Below are 20,098 nucleotides of genomic sequence, written 5' to 3' on the forward strand. Positions count from 1 at the left end.
AGCTTGTTGAGAAGTTGCTGCCAGTGTCCTGGTAACCGTGTCAGAGATGATCTGCTGAATATCATACTGAGAAGGTGGAGGAGCTGCCTCCGTGGCGCGCAAGCCTGCCGCCGTGGGAGTAAAGGTTGCCTCCGGCTGAGACCGCCGAGGAAGAATGGCACTACACGAGAGGTCCACCGGTTCCAAGCAGTGTGTCGAAAACGCCTCAGGGAAAACTTCCATGTTTGGCGATTGATACAACGGCTGCAAATGTTGTTGAGGAGCCTGATGGACGGGCTGGACCGTAGCTTCGACAACGGGCGAGAGTGGCATCGGTAAGTGAGTGAGTGCCGCCTGCCTTGACTGGCTGCGCGCTTTCTCGAACTGGCGCTCCAGGGCCTTGTGTCTCCTGGAGGCGTCCTTGTCAGCAGCTGATGAGTGTTTTGTCTTTTTAGAACATGGAGCAGCCGACGAAGACGGATGCGCAGCGCGTTTCCGGGACCTTTTACGCTGCTTGGCCTGTTCGTGGAGGCGCTCGGGAGAGCTGTTGTTGTCCTCCAGATCCGAGGAGAGAGCACGTTCTGCCATGTCGGAACCTTCGCTTCCTGTTCTGTCTCTTTCCCGTTCGTTGATTTTTTTTTTTAATTATATTATTATTATTAATTTGTTTTTTTTTTGTTTGTTTGTTTTTTTTTGTTTGTTTTTTATAGATGATGAAGATGAATTTCAAGTAAGTATCTTATATTTTATGGTTATGTAGATAAGTTTTTTTTTTTTAAATTAATATTTATAACTGAATGTGAATTAATCAGGATCTTTTCTTTTTTCTTTTTTTTTTTTTTAAATGTAAAAACAAATGATTACAGTAGAAGAACCAAAGGAAGCACAGCAGGTAAGTCCAAAGAGAACAATGGGAGAACTAAGAACTCCAACAGTTATAACACAGAGGCAATGTCATAAGCCCAAGAAATTGCCAGCAGGAGGCTTTGGCTTCCAGCAGCCAACTGCGCATGCGCAAGGCAGTTGCTGGGCAGAATAAAACAGCCGTTGACTTCCTTGCACCAGGGTGGAGGGAATGGCTTCAGGGGAGGGCTGCAGAAGAATAGATGATTTTTTCTGGCAGGGAGTCCTTTGCTTATCGCCTCCCCTGATGGTGGAAGCGAGGTGCCCAGCTGTAGGGAGGGTTAGAGAAGGCTCGCCGGAGGGACAGGCAACTTGGCGTGAGCTGTCACAAATGGCGGCTCTGAGCGCTGAGGTGGGCGGAAAAGGGCGTGAAAATGTCAAATGCTCCTAGCGCCGCTGCCCAGCAAGCGAGAGGACGAGGAGGGAAGCCAACGATAGAGAAGAGCAGCTGAAGCCTCAGAAGAACTTCCAGGGCTGCGTGGGACGACTGGAGCTGAGAAAAGCCGCTTGCGATTTAAAATTGAAGCTGCTGATTGAAGTATCGGCAAGGGGAAGTTGCGGCGCTGTCCCTGTGCTTCCCAGGCGCGCGATCGTTCAGAAGCGATCCCAGCGCCAGCCACCAGATCAAATTTAAATGAGAAAGTGCCACTGGGAGCAGGGCAACTATCCCAAGCCGCTAATGTCCGAGATCAAGTCCAAGGGGCGGGGGCGGTGTTACCGGCAGGCCGGGAAACCTACCCACACACCAGCGGCTATAAAGTGGAACGGGGATTCAGATAAGTGGCCAGGGTCCCGGAGAAGGTAAAAAGTCCCAGACAGCCTGCCTGAGGTGGCAGGCAAAACTCACCCCTGGCCAACCAATCGAAGAGAGAAATTTAATCCAACAAAAATGCAGAAAATTATGAAGAGAATCCAAAGCTTCAGGAACAGTTTAGTAGAGAAATATAGAGAAAAATTCAGACAGTGTCACAGGCTCAACTGAGTGAACTAAACTGGGACTCTGTTGAGCAAGTGGGCGTGTCTGAAGAGAAATCTCTTAAAGGAACACACTCAGTGTAGGCTATCAACTGCTGAACAACCCGAAGCTTTGGATTCTCCAAGCTGCGCGTTGGAGAATGGCTGAATCCCACCACTGTGTATATTTCATCCTCACAGGACATATTCAATTTTTCTTGGTCAATTAAGCCCAGGAGTTTCCGCTCAGAATAATTACAAAATAATGCAAAATTTTGAGTTTTCCCCAACCTGCTCATATCGTATCTTTATATTATTTCTGCTTGGATAAGCAATTGCCTTCCCATCTGAACTTCAAAAATAAGGCAATGGTAACATCTTCACTGAAGCAGTAGGTGTGAGCTTAAATGGACTCCAGAGAATAGTAGAGGACAGGAAGGTCTGGAGGAAGGTTGTCCATGGGGTCACGATGGGTCGGACATGACTTCGCAACTAACAACAACAACAATAACATCTTCAGAAATGGAGATAGGAGGAGGAAGGATAGTTGTACTATGTGTTTATTCTAAAAGGTTGGTATATTTCCCCATATTTAGCAACATGAAAGGCAATTCTGCATGGCTTCCATCTGCTTCTTAAACTAACTTCAGAAATTCGAGTCCACATTGTTAAGAGATTGCCAACAGGACGAAACAAGGGGTCAATACAGACTATGGACACCAAGAGACCTGACTGATGGTTCTCCTGCTTCTTGCTCATCATTCACTGGTTGATTCCTACATGCATCACCCTACCAGTGTCTGCCTCTTTCTTCTCAATTAGCCATTAACTTTAAATGACACTTGATTTATTTTGTTTTGTAGGCTTCTAGAGTTTCTCATTTTAATAATTCACCTTAACTTCTGAGAGTCTACTGCATTTAGAAGTGATAGACAAAAACATATCAAAAGTTATTTGTTGTGAAAGATGGTATATTATAGTCTCTGCCTGTTTTATTATATTGTGTTTGTATGTTTATAATAATAGCTGTTAGTCAAACTTTTGTACTTTGCCCTAGGATATTTTGGCTCAGAAATGTTTTTTTAATAAAGAAATAGATGCATAACTTAAAAAAAAACTGCTGTGCAGAATTTAAGTCCTATTTAAATAGGAATTAGGTCATTGTCTCATCCCAATTTACATTTCCTCATACATATTAATTATTAATTTATATTTCATGAGACAAAACCTCAGAAACAGACATAGCCTTCAAACCTCATTTCGCAGCAGTTGTGAATCTGAATTTTGTTGACAACACGTCAACAAAATCTCCATGTAAATGCCAACATTAGAATGTGCTTAAAGTCAGTTTGATTTTCTATTTTATTATTCATCACTGTTGGCAGAAACAAATTCAGTGGAAGGTCCCTAAGTAATAATGACTAATTTGATAATGCTCTTACAAATGTCTGCTGTGGTTTTGCTCTTTCCTCATTATTCCTAATCATGCTGAATCATACCCTCGCTTAATAAATTTTAGGAAGAAAAAAAAGCTGTCTGTAACTTAGTTACGATAACCCAAATTTTATACCTGAAGCAGATGCCGAGAGCAAAGAGATGCAGCTCTTTATGGCAAATATTATGTTTATGAGAATATAAAAACAGCTACCTGATTTCTGGACTAGAAAACTGTCATGAAATGACCTGTGAAGAGAATTATAGGTAGTCCTCAATTTATGACCACAGTGGGGGTCAGAAATCCAATCATTGCGGTTGAAGATTAAGGTACCCAGGTGACCAGACCCATTTTCCCATTTTATCTATTTAAAGGCTGTCATTAAATGAATCACCATTAAGCAACTGATACAGTGGCTAAGTGAACAGTGCAGTTGTTAAGCAAATCCAATCTTCCAAATGGGCAGTTTTTGCTGGAAACTGTCAAAAATCTCTGGAAACCAGCAAAAAAAACTTCAGTCACATTACTGAGGTACCCTGCAACTAGTCTTAAATACCATCTGGTTGCCAAGCACTTGATAATACAGTCTGGGTATTGTCTGCAGGAAAATGTGACATTTTACAATAGCCAGAAGTGCTATTGATGAGCAATAAAACACCCATTTTGAGGCCATTGTGATTCTGAACAGTCGTAAAACAACCAGTCGTAAGACTTATCCATAAACTAATTTTGTGTTGTCATGATTTTGTCTTGTGTTTCTTCTTCACAAATTTACATTACAAAGGATAATGGTAACTAATTGGTTTTATTTTATAGTTATTATAGTTATTTTATTTGTTTGCTTATATGTTTGTAAATAACTCTAGGCGGTGAACACACCTTCCTCCTATTTTCCCAGCAATAACAACCCAGTACTTGGGTTGAGAGACAGTGACTGACCCCAAGTCATCCAGCTGGCTCCTCATGGCTAATGCGGGACTTGAACTCACTGTCTCATGCTTTCTAGTTTGGTGTCTTAACCACTAGACCAAACTGGCTCTTAAAACTCCCATTGAAACTCCCATCTTCTGCTTTCTCATTCAAAGATCAGGATCACAACAGAGGAAGGAAGGAATCTCTTACAGTGTGAGCCACAAACTCTTGATCAAACCAAGTTCTAAACAGCTGTTGTTAATGAACATTGATCTTCTTTAGTTTAGAAATCACTGAAGAAGTTGAGGTCTGAAAGCCAGAAGATTATTGAAATGAACATCCTAGATTTGGTGTCTATTTCTAATGGTCGTTAATAGACTAGAAAAAAATTATGTTGAGAAAATCATTCCAAATTTTGAATTACATTCAAAAGTTCTGTGAATTATGAGCTCTTATTTTCATTTCCTTCAGAAATTCTGTGCTTGACCCAGAATCTTGGATCTTAACCTGGCTTAATTTAAACTGATATTTCACTCCTTTTCTAAGCCACTTGACTATAATTTATAGATTTCTTATTCAATTATTGAAATAATTATTGTTTTTTAAAAAATCTTATAAGGATTGCAAATATATTAAACATATTGAAAGCATTTAAAATGAATGAATATAATTAAAGCTAAGTAGAAAAATAATGGCATAAGAGTGAAACTATACAAAACTATTGTAAAATTTTCTGTATTCAGATTTGGAAAAATAGTTCACCAAATATTTATTTGTTCAACTTGTATGCCGCCTTTCTCCGAAGATTCAAGACTTTACAGATATATTTAGACATCAATTCTCCAATAATAAGAAAGCATGCTGAGTGAGGAAGAATTGCAGACTGTTTACTGGTGTTTATGACTATACCATAATGGAAATAAAAGAAACGAAAAAAATGGGGCTGTTGTGAACTGAAGTAATCCATGCTGCAGCTATTGGTTAGGCTGTGTGAGGCTTTGGACTGTGTGAAGTGTCAATGTTTCACACATTTGTTCAGGACTCTAAAACAGCTGCATCTTTTCCTGGGATTACATGGCAGGCTATGAAACACATTTATGTGATCTAAAGCAAAGATTCAGATGCTTTAAAATGTTACAAGCAGGTACAATGGATGTTTTGACTCAGTCCTAACTAGAACCCACATTGTATTTCCCTGCAGAAATACAGTATGTTACTGGAAAAATCAGTAACAGTGGACAAATTACCTTTTCACAGAAGCTTGTTTGTAGTTACTGATCTTATCATTGAGATATTGGTTATTGATGGTTTCTAAATGGAATAGCTCTATATCACTACTTATATCAAGCTATTGTAATTAAACTATTTGCAGTGAAGTTTTGTCTTTCAGGTCAAATGAGTTATTTGGAGACCTTGAAATTATAAGTATTTTTAAACTATTGATTTTCAAAGAGTCAACATCCTGCCAGAAAGAGTTAGCAATCTGAACTACCAAAATGATGTTTAAACAATTACATTCTCAAGCTGAAATTCCCTAGTGCAGTGATGGCTAACCTTTTTGCCATCATATGCCAAAAGTGGGGGGGAGCGCCATGGGTTCACACGCACACGTGCCCACATCCATAATTCTATGTGCCCCGCCCCCGTGCTCCCCCCGCTTTTGGCACCTGATGGCCCGGTGGGCCTGGTAGGCCTGTTTTTCGCTCTCCCCAGGCTCCAGAGCCTTTCTAGGAGCCTGGGGAGGGTGAAAATGGCCTCCCCCCCGAGGCCCTCCGGAAGCTGGAAAGTGTATTTCCTGACTTCTGGTGGGCCCAGAAGGCCCGAAAATCAGCTGGCCAGAGCATGCATGCGTGTCGGAGCTGAGCTCGTGTGCCCACCGATATGGCTCCACGTGCCACCTGTGGCACCCATGCCATAAGTTTGCCATCATGGTCCTAGTGTTTCCATAACGCTTGCCAACAGAAATTAAACCAACCAAAAACCCTGCAATGTTTCTTCAAAAAATTATCTAAAATTGTCACCCATGTTGTCCCAAGCTACATATTCTGGAAGGCTATCATGAATGAAGACTAGAAAGTCAATGTTTGGCATATTCTTTGTCAGTATTACATCAGAATAAAGGATAGCAAAAGCTCAGAACTGAATACGCAGCCAAGGTACCTGGAGCCAAGTAAACAGAACACAAAAGGAGAAAGAAGACACCTGGATGAAGTGTTCTCCTGAAAATTACACCCCAAGTTTCAGATATTTCCACACTTACCATAATTTTTGGAGTATAAGACGCACCAGAGTGTAAGACGCACCTTAGTTTTTGGGGAGGAAAATAGGAAAAAAAAATCTGCCTACCAGGTATTCATCTGGCTAGCGTCCTTAGCCTGGTCAGCTTTAGCACATTATGTTGTGACTCCGACCCCCTGAGTCTGTCTTATCGGAGGGATAAGACTCCGAAAGTGAAGGAGAGGAGTTGGCAAGGCTCCCTCTCAAGGACCCTCCTCTCTGGCAATGCCTCAGGTGTCTTCCGAAGGAGAAGAGATAGGCCAGGAGCCAGGCACTTCCGAGCAGCCGCAGTTAGACAGCGACGGAGATAAGTCTTGGCTGGATCCCCGACAGCGTCAGAAAGACAAGCGTGCGCAGCAGAGAAGGAGACATGCCAGAGATTAAGCTGAGTCACTGGACCACACCCCACAGGGGATAAAAGGGGGTGTGGTGGCCATTCAGGCTTTGTGATGGACAAAACTGAACAGCTAGCAAGTCATACTGTGTTTCTGGAACTTCGTTATATGCCTTCCTTGGATTTATTATGGACTGGACTTGACAATTCTTTGGCTTTGTGAACTTATTTTGGTTTATCTGACGGAGGAGGAAAACCTCCCTTTGTGAGTAAAGTTTTTGGCAAGCAGCTACTGGGTTGCTGCCAATGCTGTTATCTCAAAGAAATTCCTGACTGCTGGTTTTATTAACTCCTGGCTGACTGTTTGTGTGCGTGTGTGAGATGAGGACAGAACACATTAGTTCGCTGGTTTTGAGTGTGCACGCGCCCGATTGGGGCTGAAATACGGCTTCTAAAGCACAGCTGATCGTTGGCGGGAGCAGCAATGAGAACTGCAGCTGAAGCACAGAATATTGCTTCACTCACAAGAGTCTCATTGAGGCTAAAAAACAGCTTCAAATGCACAGCTGATCTTCGGACGGACCTCCAGTGACTAAAGGAGAAGAAGCGCGGAAGGGGTACGAGAAGACAGGAGCTATTCTGGATAGCCATTTTGGGCATCGCATGTTGCATTTTCAGCCTCCAAATATGACATGTTTTCGGGTGGCGATTGGCGGTGATGTGTTTTGGCGATCCCCATAGCCTAAAAGGGCTCTCAAACAGAGTGTTTGGAGGCTGAAAACGCAATGTGTGGTGCCCAAAATGGCTAAGCCATTGTCGGTGGCAATCTCTGCAGCAAGGAAGAGGATGCGCGGAGGCCAAAGGGTGGGGGCTGGTGGGTGGGCGGGGCTACATTTGGAGTATAAGATGCACCAAATTTTCTGCCTCTTTTTTTTGGGGGGGGGAGTGCATCTTATACTACGAAAAATACAGTATGTATAGTATGGGAAATAGGATCTTTCTGTTGTGACCTAGGCCCAAGTAGGTATTATCAGACGCAATCAGTTAGAAAACAAACAGACTTTATTAGTACAGCTGAGAATTAACTCATTCTCAGTATAGTCCAAATTAATTCAAAACAAATTCTTCATAACACAATTCTTCAGCCTTATCAACAACCTTGGTCTAATTAGCCAACTTGCCAAAGGCTTTTTTTGGCAAAAGTTCAGAAGCAGAAGACACTGACAAGAAATAAATGCAGCAAGATAAGAAATAAATCTATCAACGTTGTTTTCCGACAAAGAGCCCAAGAGCCATTGCTGTTCTTTTAAGCCTTATGGGATGGGCCAATCATCTCTTGGCCTTACTCCCAAATCGTCCTTTTTGCTTTAGCTGCTCTTGTCTTCTGGCAGCTGTTCTCCTGCGTGCTCTAGGAATGCCTCTCTGCTGTCAGCCTCTGGAGGCTCCATAGTCAGCACATCATTCCCAGATGGCCCTGGCCCCATTCCGACACAGAGCCCTCATCCGGGCCTTCCCCAGCCTCCAAGACTGGCCCATGTTCTTCCTCAGCCTCCTCACTGTCCGACTCTGCTGCTAGCTCCGCAGGCTGCTGGTGGACCACAACAGTTTCGTTCTCCATGTTTCTCACAGAATGATAAGTATAATGTGACAAAAACAACTAAAACTTGATGGGATGATGGAGTCTCCTTTGGAAGAGTCCAAAGAAATAGGCCCAGAATAAAGGGTGGTGGAGTTGTCCTGTGTATGTGTGACTGTATCATTAAGATGACTTTAGTTGATCTCCAAAAGCTAAGGACACCTGCACTTAGGGATGATAGACCACTAGATGACCTAAACAATACCAAAGCAGTTGGCTAGATTAGGATTTAAAAAAAAATCATGGAAAATGACGCTGTAACAGACATCTTTTTACTGTTGGCCAATGAACTAGATGGATAACTTGGAGTCAATCTCAACTCTAATAACTCTTTGCCTTTAATTAGACAGCAGAATGCTCTGGCAGGAAAGGTTTATTTTACATATGAACATAAACACACATACACACACAAAGAAAGAGAGAGAGAGAGAGAGGGAGAGAGAGAGGGAGGGAGGGAGGGAGGGAGGGAGAAGGAAAGAAATTCACCATAATTTCATCAGAGAGAGAAATTCATCATCAATGAGAACATGGGAATCCTGTTGAAAATGTTTGGGTCAGAAGAAAAAGAAACAAGAGTAATAACGACTTAGTCAGAAGGTAGAAAAAAGAACAAGGATTCTGCTACTTGGACGTGGTCTTTGCAATAGAGTAAAATCACTGAAGAAATGAAAGTGACTAGAAGCTGGGGAAAAGCAATCATGTTATCCTTGAACTTATAATAACCAGGTGATGAGGTACTGTGAAGAGGCAAGCCTTTATACTGGGCTTTAAAGGAGTGGATTTTAATGAATGTTAGAACCAAAAGAAAAGTCAAACAGAGTACAAGCCATTACAAGAAGAAAGTGGTGACCTAATAATAGAATTCTAGAAACCTGTTACTCTACTGCAAATGATCCCAAATGCATGTAAGAAGAAAGCAGAGCTAAATACAACCAAGCAGACAAATTACCTAACTCTGGCACCAATTAGCTGGGCTAGATCCTAAATCTAACATCTCCCCCATGTTCTCTCTCTCAGCCCAGGTTTTGAGTCAGTGGTGGGATTCAGCCAGTTCTGTCCGGTTTGGGCGAACTGGTAGTAGTGACTGAGGGAGGCTCCGTCCACCCACCCGGCCGTAATCTGCGAGCATTTGCGAACCGGTAGGGAAGGTAAGTGAATCCCACCTCTGTTTTGAGTCCTTTATGGAAGATGTTTCACAGGACAGATACTTCTATTTTTAATCTCCTAGATTGAATATGCCATTAAGTAGAGCTCTACTAGTCCACATTATGCTATAGTATAGGCGGGAACTGAAGCTTAAGATGGTAGAGAAGGAATAACAGATAACATGTACATGTATCATTCTGAACTAGACTGTGTTGTTTTTCTGTGTCATATAATAAGATATGTGGGCATATGCATAATATTAATTTATCTTTTGTTTGTTTGTTTGTCATGTTTATGTAATATATATTGGAAGTGATGACCAGGGGTGAAATGCTCCCGAATTGGACCAGATCGCCTGATCCGGTAGCGATTTTTCCCTGTGGTTTTAACCAGGAAGTAATGTTTTTTTTTACCTTCTGTGCATGTGCAGGTGTGCGTGTGCACATGATGCAGGTGCGTGCGACAAAGTGAGCGTGTGCACACGGAGGGTGCGCTTCCGAACTGGTAAGTAAGTAGGAAGGTAAGTAGATTTCACCCCTGGTGATGACCCTTTGAGACTGTATGCAACAAAATTTCATTTGAATGTATGCCAGTTAGTGTACATTTAAAGTGACAATAAAGTTATTCTAAGTCTAAGCCTAACAGCCAAGTTAAACAAATTCAACTCTCCAAGGCCAAGTGGATTGTTAGGGTACGATAAGAACTAGCGGAGGTGGTCACAGAACCATCCTTAGTCATCTTTGAGAACTCCTGGACGAGTGATGATATCCTAGGCAGTTGAAAGAGAGCAAATGATATTTCCATCTTCAAAGAGGAAACAAAGACTAAGGAAACCATAAATCTGTTAGCTTGACATCTATTCTGGGAAATCTTATTATATTATATAACAGCGTATTTGTGAGTTCCTGGAGGAACATACCAGAATTACTAGGAGCCAGTGAATTAAATGCAGACAAATCGGGTCAAACTAACCCTCGTTGAGAAAGTTACTAGCTTAGTAAAGAAGGAAAATACCTTATACATCGTATACCTAGATCTCAGCAAAATGTTCAGTAAAAGCCAACACAGTGAAATATGGTCTATATTAGTGTTTCTGATCTTTCTGGGGGAATTTTGGGAATTGAATTCTTCTTCTTAAAGTTGCTAAGGATGAGAAACACTGGTCTAGATGATTTTACTATTAGATGAACTCCAGTGGTGGGTTGCTCCCAGTTCTGTCCAGTTCTATAGAACCGGTAGTAAAACCGGCAGGAGGCCCCGCCCACCTGCCACGACGCCATCATGTGTGATCTGCGCATGCCACGATCTCATCATGTGTGATCTGCCACGCGCGCTCCCATTGCGAACTGGTAGTAAAGGTAAGTAGAACCCACCCTGATAAACTCACAATTGGTTAAATGACGGCACCAAAAGAATGCTCATTAACAGTATGTAGAATTCATTGACTCAATTGTTACTGAAACAGCCCCTTTGCTACAGATCTGTGTGAAAGTGTTTCCTCTGGATGTCTATATTTAGTTTTGCACCTTTGCTATTTTATACTAGTAACAAGACTTTTACAATTCATATTAGCAGAAATACATTCGGGGAAAAATTTCAAAAATAAATGAAAGAAATATTTGCTTATCAGTGCAGATATCCCATGTAGATATGTATATTCAACATAATTTGATTAGTGTTCCATACTAATTTAATTAATGTCCTGCTTAAAAAATACAATCCATTAAAAAATCTATACCTATTTCTATCTGCAGCTTTCAGCATATGTTGCTTTTCTAAGAAACTTCCACTACACGTAGTTTTAGCACAAATTCCCAATGGTACAAATCTTTAACATAAAATACTCAGATGTCATTCCTTATTACAGATATTTGTCTCAAATAGTTTTTTAAAAAGTAATTTATCTTATGCAAAGTCTGATTTAAAATGCAATGAACCTATTTTTGCAAGTAGCTTTCAGAAATGTATTTTTGTTTGTTGGATTTGGCAATAGCTTTTTGAATGGACAAAGAAGAAGCCACTTCCTAGACAATCTTTTGCAGGATTTTATTGACAGTATTTTGGTAATGGATACATAAGCAGCAGGTGGGTAGAAGCACATTATTGAGTCTAACCCCTCATTTAGCATATTCCAATCAGTAAACACACAATCTAGGAAGGATATTAATGAGTTGGAAAGAATTGAAGAGTGTGAGGATAATAAAGCATCTAGGAAATTTCAGTATATTTTGTTTAGAGGGTACAGAAGATATCTGTTATGTGGATCCTAAAGGCAAAATAGGAATGACAATTTATTTCAGCCCAGTGAACACACTGGGGGAACCTGCTGGGAAATGGGTTTAGTTTCAACAAGGAAGTTCTACTTCTGAGATCAATCCAAAAATTTCTCTTGAAGATATTGAGTGTCAAGTATTATTATATTTTAGGTCAGGGATGGAGGCCCAAGTTCAGACACATTTTCCCCATTCAACCTCTTCCTAATAGTTCTTCACAGAGGTACCATGTTTCCCCGAAAATAAGACTGGGTCTTATATAAATTTTTGCTCCAAAAGACGCATTAGGGCTTATTTTCTGGTTAGGTCTTATTTTTGGGGAAATAAGGTACTAAATGCATCCATCTGGCTGACAATTTTAACTGGGGCTTATTTTGGGGGTAGGGTTTATATACGAGCATCCAGTTGGGTCCTATTTTTGGGGAAACAGGGTAGCACTTAATCATCAAGACAATTGCAAATACCACCGAGTGATTTCTTGTTCCTATGCCCAAATATTTCAAGCTAGTAGGTAAAGTGTTGCTGGCTGGGAAATTCTGGAAGTTGAAGTCCACACAATTGAAAATTGTGTAACCATTCTCAATGGCCATCTCACCCACAGTATTTAATTCTGGAAGAAGACTTCAGAAGTTAGGCCACTTCTACTTCTGTGTTGCAATATCATGGTTAAATGATAACTTCATTATTAGAAACTACTCATTGCGATTTTTGTGGAATCAGAGATGATTTTGATGCTGTATTATTTAATACTTTACTTTTTTCCTTTGTTCAACAAGCTTGATTATGCCGAATATGGACATTTTGCAAAACATCTGCCAAATAGAAGTAGTCCTTAATTTATAGCCATTCATTTAATGACAGTTCAAAGTTATGATGGCCTTGGAAAAATGTGACTTATAACTAGTCCTTGAAGTTATGCCCATCACACAAACCCAGCAGTCATGTGATCATAATTTGAGTGCTTAGCAATCTGCTCATATTTTTGACGGTTGCAGTGTCTTGCATCACATAATGATGATTTATAACATTCTCAGCTGGCTTCCAACAACCCAAGTCAATTGGGGAAGCCAGTTTGCAACTGCAGTAAAAATGGTCATCAAAGCAGGTCTGGTCATCTGATGACCATTTCATTTAGTGACCAAAATTCCAGTCCCAATTGTGGTCATACATTCAGTGCTACCTGTACCCAATCAATACCTCAGTATTGATCTCCCAAAGTCCAAAGAGCCCAGCTAAGTAGAAGAAAATGGTGCTTAACCTACAGTGTACCTATTTGATCGGTATTAAATCAAGATTCTATTCCAGGAATTATGGAAGAATTTCTTGTATAAATAGTATTTGCTTACAAAAGGACAGGCAAGCTGCTAGTGCAAACTTTCTCTCAGTTACAAAGTAGAGAATTATTATGAGCAGAACTTCAGTTGCTTGGCTGCAGACAAGAGAGCGATGTTTACTGTTTGCACTTCATAATTTTGCTATAGTTCAAATCACACTTTTGAGAACAGCTAGTAATATTTTAAACAAGATGTCCTTCACCATTCCATTTCTTACTAATAGCTTTTTCAAGTATTCTTGTAGTCACAGAACACAATGTGCTGAATTTCATGAAAAATGTGATATTAATGTTGTAATTTTACACTCTGGAGCTACTGAATGCATATACTGAAGACATGATGAAGTATAAAGAGTTGCAATAATACGTACAGTTATGGCTATCACTTCTTGGTTCGTTGCTAAGAATAATGCCTTGTGTAGTATTTGAATTTGAATTTCAGGCTTTAATCATAGTTTTGCTCAGCAGTAACTGGTATTCGCTGGATCAGTTGAAAAAGACATGCACATTCAGAGCAAGAAATGGTTGGGTTCGGACAATCCTCTTAACTAAGTCAGTGAAAGACCTAGCAGATATACTCATACAATGTACTAGGTTGGGTTAGTGTTAATGTTGGTTTGACTTTTTATAGTTTAGTATGCTGTGAGAACCCAAACTCTTTAATCTAAGAATGTGGGTTCTCATAGCATTCTAAATTGTATAAAGTTGAATCAACATTAACACTTTTTTTTTAATTTGATCTATATGCCGCCCTTCTCCGGAGACTCAGGGCGGCTTACAATGCATTAAGCAATAGCCTTCATACTTTTGTATATTTTTACAAAGTCAGTTTATTGCCCCTACAAACTGGGTCCTCATTTTACCTACCTTAGAAAGGATGGAAGGCTGAGTCAACCTTGAGCCCGGTGAGATTCGAATTTACAGTAATTGCAGACAGCTGGTGTTAATCACAATGCTTTTAGTCTGCTGAGCCACCAGGCCCTGTGTCTCACCAGGCCATGTGGCCACTAACCCAACTTAGTATATTTTATGAGTACATCTGCTAAGTCTTCCTCCTCCTCCTCCTCCTCCTCCTCCTCCTCCTCCTCCTCCTCCTCCTCCTCCTCCTCCTCCTCCTCCTCCTCCTCTTCTCCATCTCCATCTTCTTCATCATGAGTTGAAAGGGACTTTCTAGTCCAATTCCCTGCTCAAGAAGGAGACCCAACATTAATACTAACCCAACTTAGTATATTGTATGAATACATCTGTTAGGTCCTCCTCCTCCTCCTCCTCCTCCTCCTCCTCCTCCTCCTCCTTCTCCATCTTCATCTTCATCATCATGAGTTGAAAGGGACTTTCTACCCAATCCCCTGCTCAACTAGGAAACCCAATAGTACCATTTCAGTCAAATCTCTTCTTAAAAGTGATGGAGCACCCACACCTTCTAAAGGCAAGCTGTTCCACTGGTTAATTGTTCTCACTTACAGGAAATTTCTCCTTAGTTGTAGGTTGTTCGGTTAGTTTCCATCCATTGCTTCTTGTCTTCCCCTCCCCCTCCCCTTGCATCCGTCAAATATCTTCCAACAATTAAAACTATGGAATCCACAATGTTGGAAGATGCTGATGGCTAATAGAATCTGTGAGTAATCCCTGTACTTTTGTCAAGTACAATGACTAAACTGAATAATGTAAGCCTCAATGACTATATAGAAGACAATAATTGAACCGGTTCCACACCCCTTGAAGAATATGTACTTTATTATGAAAATATATTCTATCTTCACAAGGCAGTAAATTATAGTATTTATGGAATCTTAATGATCTAAGCACAGTTGGAGCCTGAAGGTCAAGACTGCAAACAGCATCCTAAATTTCTGTTTACCAATGAAGCTTTGTATTTATTACAGCACTGTTTTTGCTGCTATAGTTAAAGGTCTGCCAGCATTTCCATTATAAACCACTATTTCAGAGGTTTATAACTCAGTCATAAATCTCTGCTCCAGAATGAAACACAGTGCAAAACAAGGTCTCCAGTGTGGGAGCATTTTTTTTTCTCCCCTTCCATTTCTTTCTCATTTGCTATATGGAAATTCTTATTTTTTAAAAATGTAGAAGCCATCTAAAATATTGAAGACGAACAATCAACTCTCAGTGGACTCAATGGAATGTATATTTTTCAGAAATAAGAATCTAGGGCTGGTTCAATATGTTTCCACCTTAAGAAGAGAAATCAAACAAAGTCTACTGTTTAATACATTGTTTCGACTTTTATGAACATCCACACATATTAATGTCAGGATATTATAGAATTTTCTCTCCAGAGTTCTTAACAGAAACTGCCAGATGCTTTCTGCTGTGGATATGGGGCTTCTAAAGCTATAAGATATTGAGTGTTAGAATAAGCCACGAATAAGCCGTTTCTTTATTTTTGATAGCCTGTTTACAAGAATCTTGCCAGATTGATTGCATTCCCATATAAACTGGCAGGTAAAGTCTTCACAAATCCAGCCTATGTCATTTCCTCCCTCACAGAAGCTTTAGTTGCTGCATTTTTTTTTTTTTCACTCTGTCTTTTAGTTGGTAATTCCACCACAGTTGAACTTGTGAATACTGGTTGAAAAGGTGATTGAAGGCTAAATGATGTAGATGGCTTTGCTGTGGTAAAGAAATGGGCCATCCATCAGCTCTAATATGAATGAATATATTTGGACATTGCAGCTACACCATTCTGGAAAAGATGCAGCCTCTTTAAAAGGTTGAGGACATATACCACATAAGCAGCTCTGTGGTCTCCAAAGCACTTTTCCCTCTTTAAATCTAATGCACTACCATCATAGCAAAAGCACTTAATATACCGCTTTCCAGTGCTTTCCAGCCCTCTCTAAGATGTTTAAAGAGTCAGCACATTGCCCCCAACAATCTGGGTCCTCATTTTACCGACCTTGGAAGGATGGAAGGCTGAGTCAACCTTGAGCCTGGTGAGATTCGAACTGCCAAACTGCAGGCAGCCGGCAGTCAGCAGAAGTAGCCTGCAGTACTGCACTCTAACCACTGTGCCATCATGGCTCTTTCATAATGTCTCTAACACCTCCCTATTATCTGAGCTGACATTCTTAAAATATAATAATATTAGGAAACAACGATAATAAAAATGAATAAAAATAAAAATAACTCAAAACAAAATAAACAAAATAATAAACTGGATACATACTGGATTTTTTTTTTTTTTGTACAAAAAAAATTGTAATGTCCTAGAAATGAAAAATTGGTGGGAATGTTTGGTTGAAAAAGTAGTTGCAAATGAGATTAAAATAATATGGATTTCTGGATGCAAACTGATAAAGTCTTGGGTCATATAACTGTGATTGAAGAGAAGAAAATGTGGATAAATAGATGTGGCAATAAAAGACAAGAAATTGAAGAAGATCACAGAGTATCAAGACCTGAAAATTGAAACCAAAATATTATGGCATAAACCAGCTGTGGTGGCCCCAGCAGTTATCAACACACTGGATGCCATACCAGAAAATCTTGGACAGTCCTTAGAAAATCTGCGCTTTGACAAAATCTCCATCGGTCAATTGCAAAAGTCTACATTGCTGAGATTTGCACATATAGTTCACTGATACATTACAATCTCCTAGTTTTTTTGGGAAGAACTTGATGCTTATGAAGGTCAACACCAGCTAAAGAACTGATAGCTGTGATTTCACATTGTTGTGTCTATAATAATAATGTTTAAGAGCTACAACCTAGTAGACGGTTTGCTTTTAAAATGTGTGTCCCCTACAAAAAAGAGCAAAATAATCTTCCACTGATTTTCCTTGATAGCAATACGTCACAATAAGGACGATGTTGTACTGAACTGTTACAAAATTACATGCTAGGTTTGCTATGGGTTACATTTCTTTTAGTTACATCTTGTTATATCCACAAAAGTACACCAGATCAGTGGTGAAATTCAAAAATTTTCCCTACCAGTCTTGTGGGTGTGGCTTGGTGGGCATGGTTTGATGGTTATGTGACCGGGTGGGAGTGGCTTGGTGGTCATGTGACCGGGTGGGTGTGGCTGCACAACTGACTCACACGCAATGTAAAAGCATCTGGACTTCAGACAAAATGGCTCTTTCAACTAGCAGGAACCTCACTTCGTCACAGAGAGCTCAAAACCAAACTATCACACTTTACACAAAAATAACATAAAAGCTACACAATTGACTCGCACACAATGCAAAAGCAGCTGGACTTCACACAAAATGGTCCCTGCAACAAGCAGGAAGCTCACAGACAATCAGGCACAGCTGATTTTCTCACAGTTGATTGGTAGTAAAAAAAAAATGCTAAAAACAAAAAATTAAAAAAAAAAGTTCTGACATTGCCCAGCACAGCTGATTGTCATGCAGCTGATCTTCAGAACTTTTTTTTACTTTTTTAAAGCATTTTTTTACTAAGTTTTGGGCAAATAGGTAGTAAAAAAATAGTTTAAAAAAGTTAAAGATCGTGCGGCACAGCTCATTGTCGTACTTTTTAAAGTATTTTTTTACTAGCAGTTCGGGCAAACGGTAGCAATTATTACTATTGGTTCGGGCGAATCGACCCAAACTGGTAGCATTTCACCACTGCACCAGATGTGTAGCAAGGCAGCTGCCGAAGACAAGTAAAATGACCACACTAGTTGACATAAAGATGTAAAGTTCTGCTTTTACCTGTAAAACCCTGGTGGAACACCTGAAACTAAGAAGTTTTTCTCAAGACTCTGCAGTATGTCATTCAACATCCTGATACGTGCAGGAGCTCTTTCTTTTGGGTCGTTGGCTGGCCGCATCTCATCTGATTGAAACAATTCTGCGCTCTCCCGTAAAGCATAGGCCACCTTCAGCAAATTGCCAACATTATGAGGCTCGTCTGTTAAGAAAGGAATATGATACAAAAATAGTTTAGCTTTATTGACATACTAGGTTACTGATTCATTTCATTGTGATAGTTTTAACCAACTCTGTCTGTTAATCCAGAATATTGCCTACATTTCCAAAGAATTGGACAACAAAGAAGTTGTCCAATTGTACACAATTTTCATTTGTAGCATATATTGCTTAAAACATAAAGTATGTCTGGGATACCGATTCCAAATTAATGTAAGCTTAAAGTCAGATCTGGAACCCATATTTTATCTTTGGGCCTTCGGGCCTGCCACATTTTCTACCATGGGAAAATGGGAGAGAGGATTGCATTGAGTATGGGTGATATGTAATCAAAATAACATTCCTTTCTCAGAGAGTCAAGAACGCCTTGCCCTGGCACCTGGAGTTGGTTGACTGGGAAGTATCTCCAGTTTGGACAGTGAATGATTGGACCATGTGATGGACATGTGGGTGGATGCTAATAGAGAGTAACTGATTTCAAGAACATCAAATGAAGATGGAAGATGTATATGAAAATAGTTTGTGGCAGAGATGTCTACATCTAAAATATCTTTTAAGATATCTTCAAGTACTAGAAGATGAAGTCAGCTCAGCACTTCCAAGATGGAAGGTGACAGAAACTGATGAATAACTATTTAATTATGACAACCAACAGAAGTATTAATAAAGCTTCTAATCAAATAATGGCATAAAATCTGAAGAATTAGATTTTAATTCTTAGAATTAGAGCAGGGGTGTCATACTCGCATCAACGGTATTGTCACGTGATGTATCATGAATTTTTTCCCCTTTGCTAAACCAGGCATGGGCATAGCCAGCATGTGACACATCCAGCCCACGGGCCATGAGTGTGAGAGCCCTGGCTTAGAGATTGAAAGAAGTCAACATACATACCAATACCAAAGAAAGACTTCATAGGGAGTGCAGACCAGTGGTGGGTTTCAAATTTTTTTACTACCATTCTGTGGGCGTGGCTTGGTGGGCATGGCTTGGCTTGGTGGGCGTGGCAGGGGAAGGATAGTGTAAAATCTCCATTCCCTCCACACTCCAGGGGAAGGTTACTGCAAAATCCCCATTTCCTCCTGATCAGCTGGGACTTGGGAGGCAGAGAATAGATGGGAGCGGGGACAGTCAGAATTTTTACTACCGGTTCTCTGAACTACTCAAAATTTCTGCTACTGGTTCTCCAGAACTGGTCAGAACCTGCTGAAACCCACCTCTGGTGCAGACTATTATATGATATATTAATCCACATGTTAACTACTATATCATCGTGCTCTCAAAACATTTTTATTTCAGCAGGCTGGCCTGGCCTAACTCTCCCTTTTAAATTTTTAAATCATTTAATTTGTTTATAAATTGGGTGTTTTAAATTTGTTTTGGCCAAAAAATTTAATAATTTTAATGGATTTTTAATGTTTGTATTATCTGTATTTTATCTTGGCTGTTCACCGCCCTGAGTCCTTCGGGAGTAGGGCAGTATAGAAATTTGATAAATAAATAAATAAATAAATAAATAAATAAATAAATAAATAAATAAATAAATGAATGAATGAATGAATGAATGAATGAATGAATGAATGAATGAATGAACGAATGAATAAATAAATAAGATTGCAGCAGATTAGAGTTCGTGGAGAGTGAGATGCCAGATATTTAAATTGGTTTTAAAAATTGGAAAGGGCCAAGGAAGAATATACATTATTGCTGATGCATAATAGATAATTGGAAAAAACAGAGAATACAAGAATGAAGTCAATATTGTGCTGTATCGATTACAGAAAGGCCTTGATTTTGTTGAACATGTGAAGTTGCAGAATATGCTTAGAAAAATTAAAATCCCAGAGCAATTTGTCTTAATGAGAAATCTTTACACTGGACAGAAAATCACAGTCCAGAGGGAATTGTGGCTCCAGATTGGCTCCAGGTTGGTATAGGAGTAAGATAAAGCTATGTATATTATTATTATTATTATTATTATTATTATTATTATTATTATTATTATTATTATTATC

At 39.9% G+C, this 20,098-nt stretch overlaps 1 protein-coding gene across 1 annotated transcript in view; it reads right to left on the reverse strand.

Moving 5' to 3' along the window:
• The window catches only part of NAALADL2 (N-acetylated alpha-linked acidic dipeptidase like 2), a 518,050-nt gene that overhangs the window by 23,146 nt on the left and 474,806 nt on the right, over nt 1-20,098 (reverse strand). The window contains exon 12 of the mRNA XM_070945913.1: nt 17,868-18,066. Within this exon, the coding sequence (XP_070802014.1) occupies nt 17,868-18,066 (199 nt within the window). The remainder of the gene's footprint in view (nt 1-17,867; nt 18,067-20,098) is intronic.

This window comes from Pituophis catenifer, unplaced genomic scaffold (genome assembly GCF_029215685.1).
Source record: "Pituophis catenifer annectens isolate HBS135680 unplaced genomic scaffold, rPitCat1.0.hap2 SCAF_6, whole genome shotgun sequence".
Taxonomy (NCBI): domain Eukaryota; kingdom Metazoa; phylum Chordata; class Lepidosauria; order Squamata; family Colubridae; genus Pituophis; species Pituophis catenifer.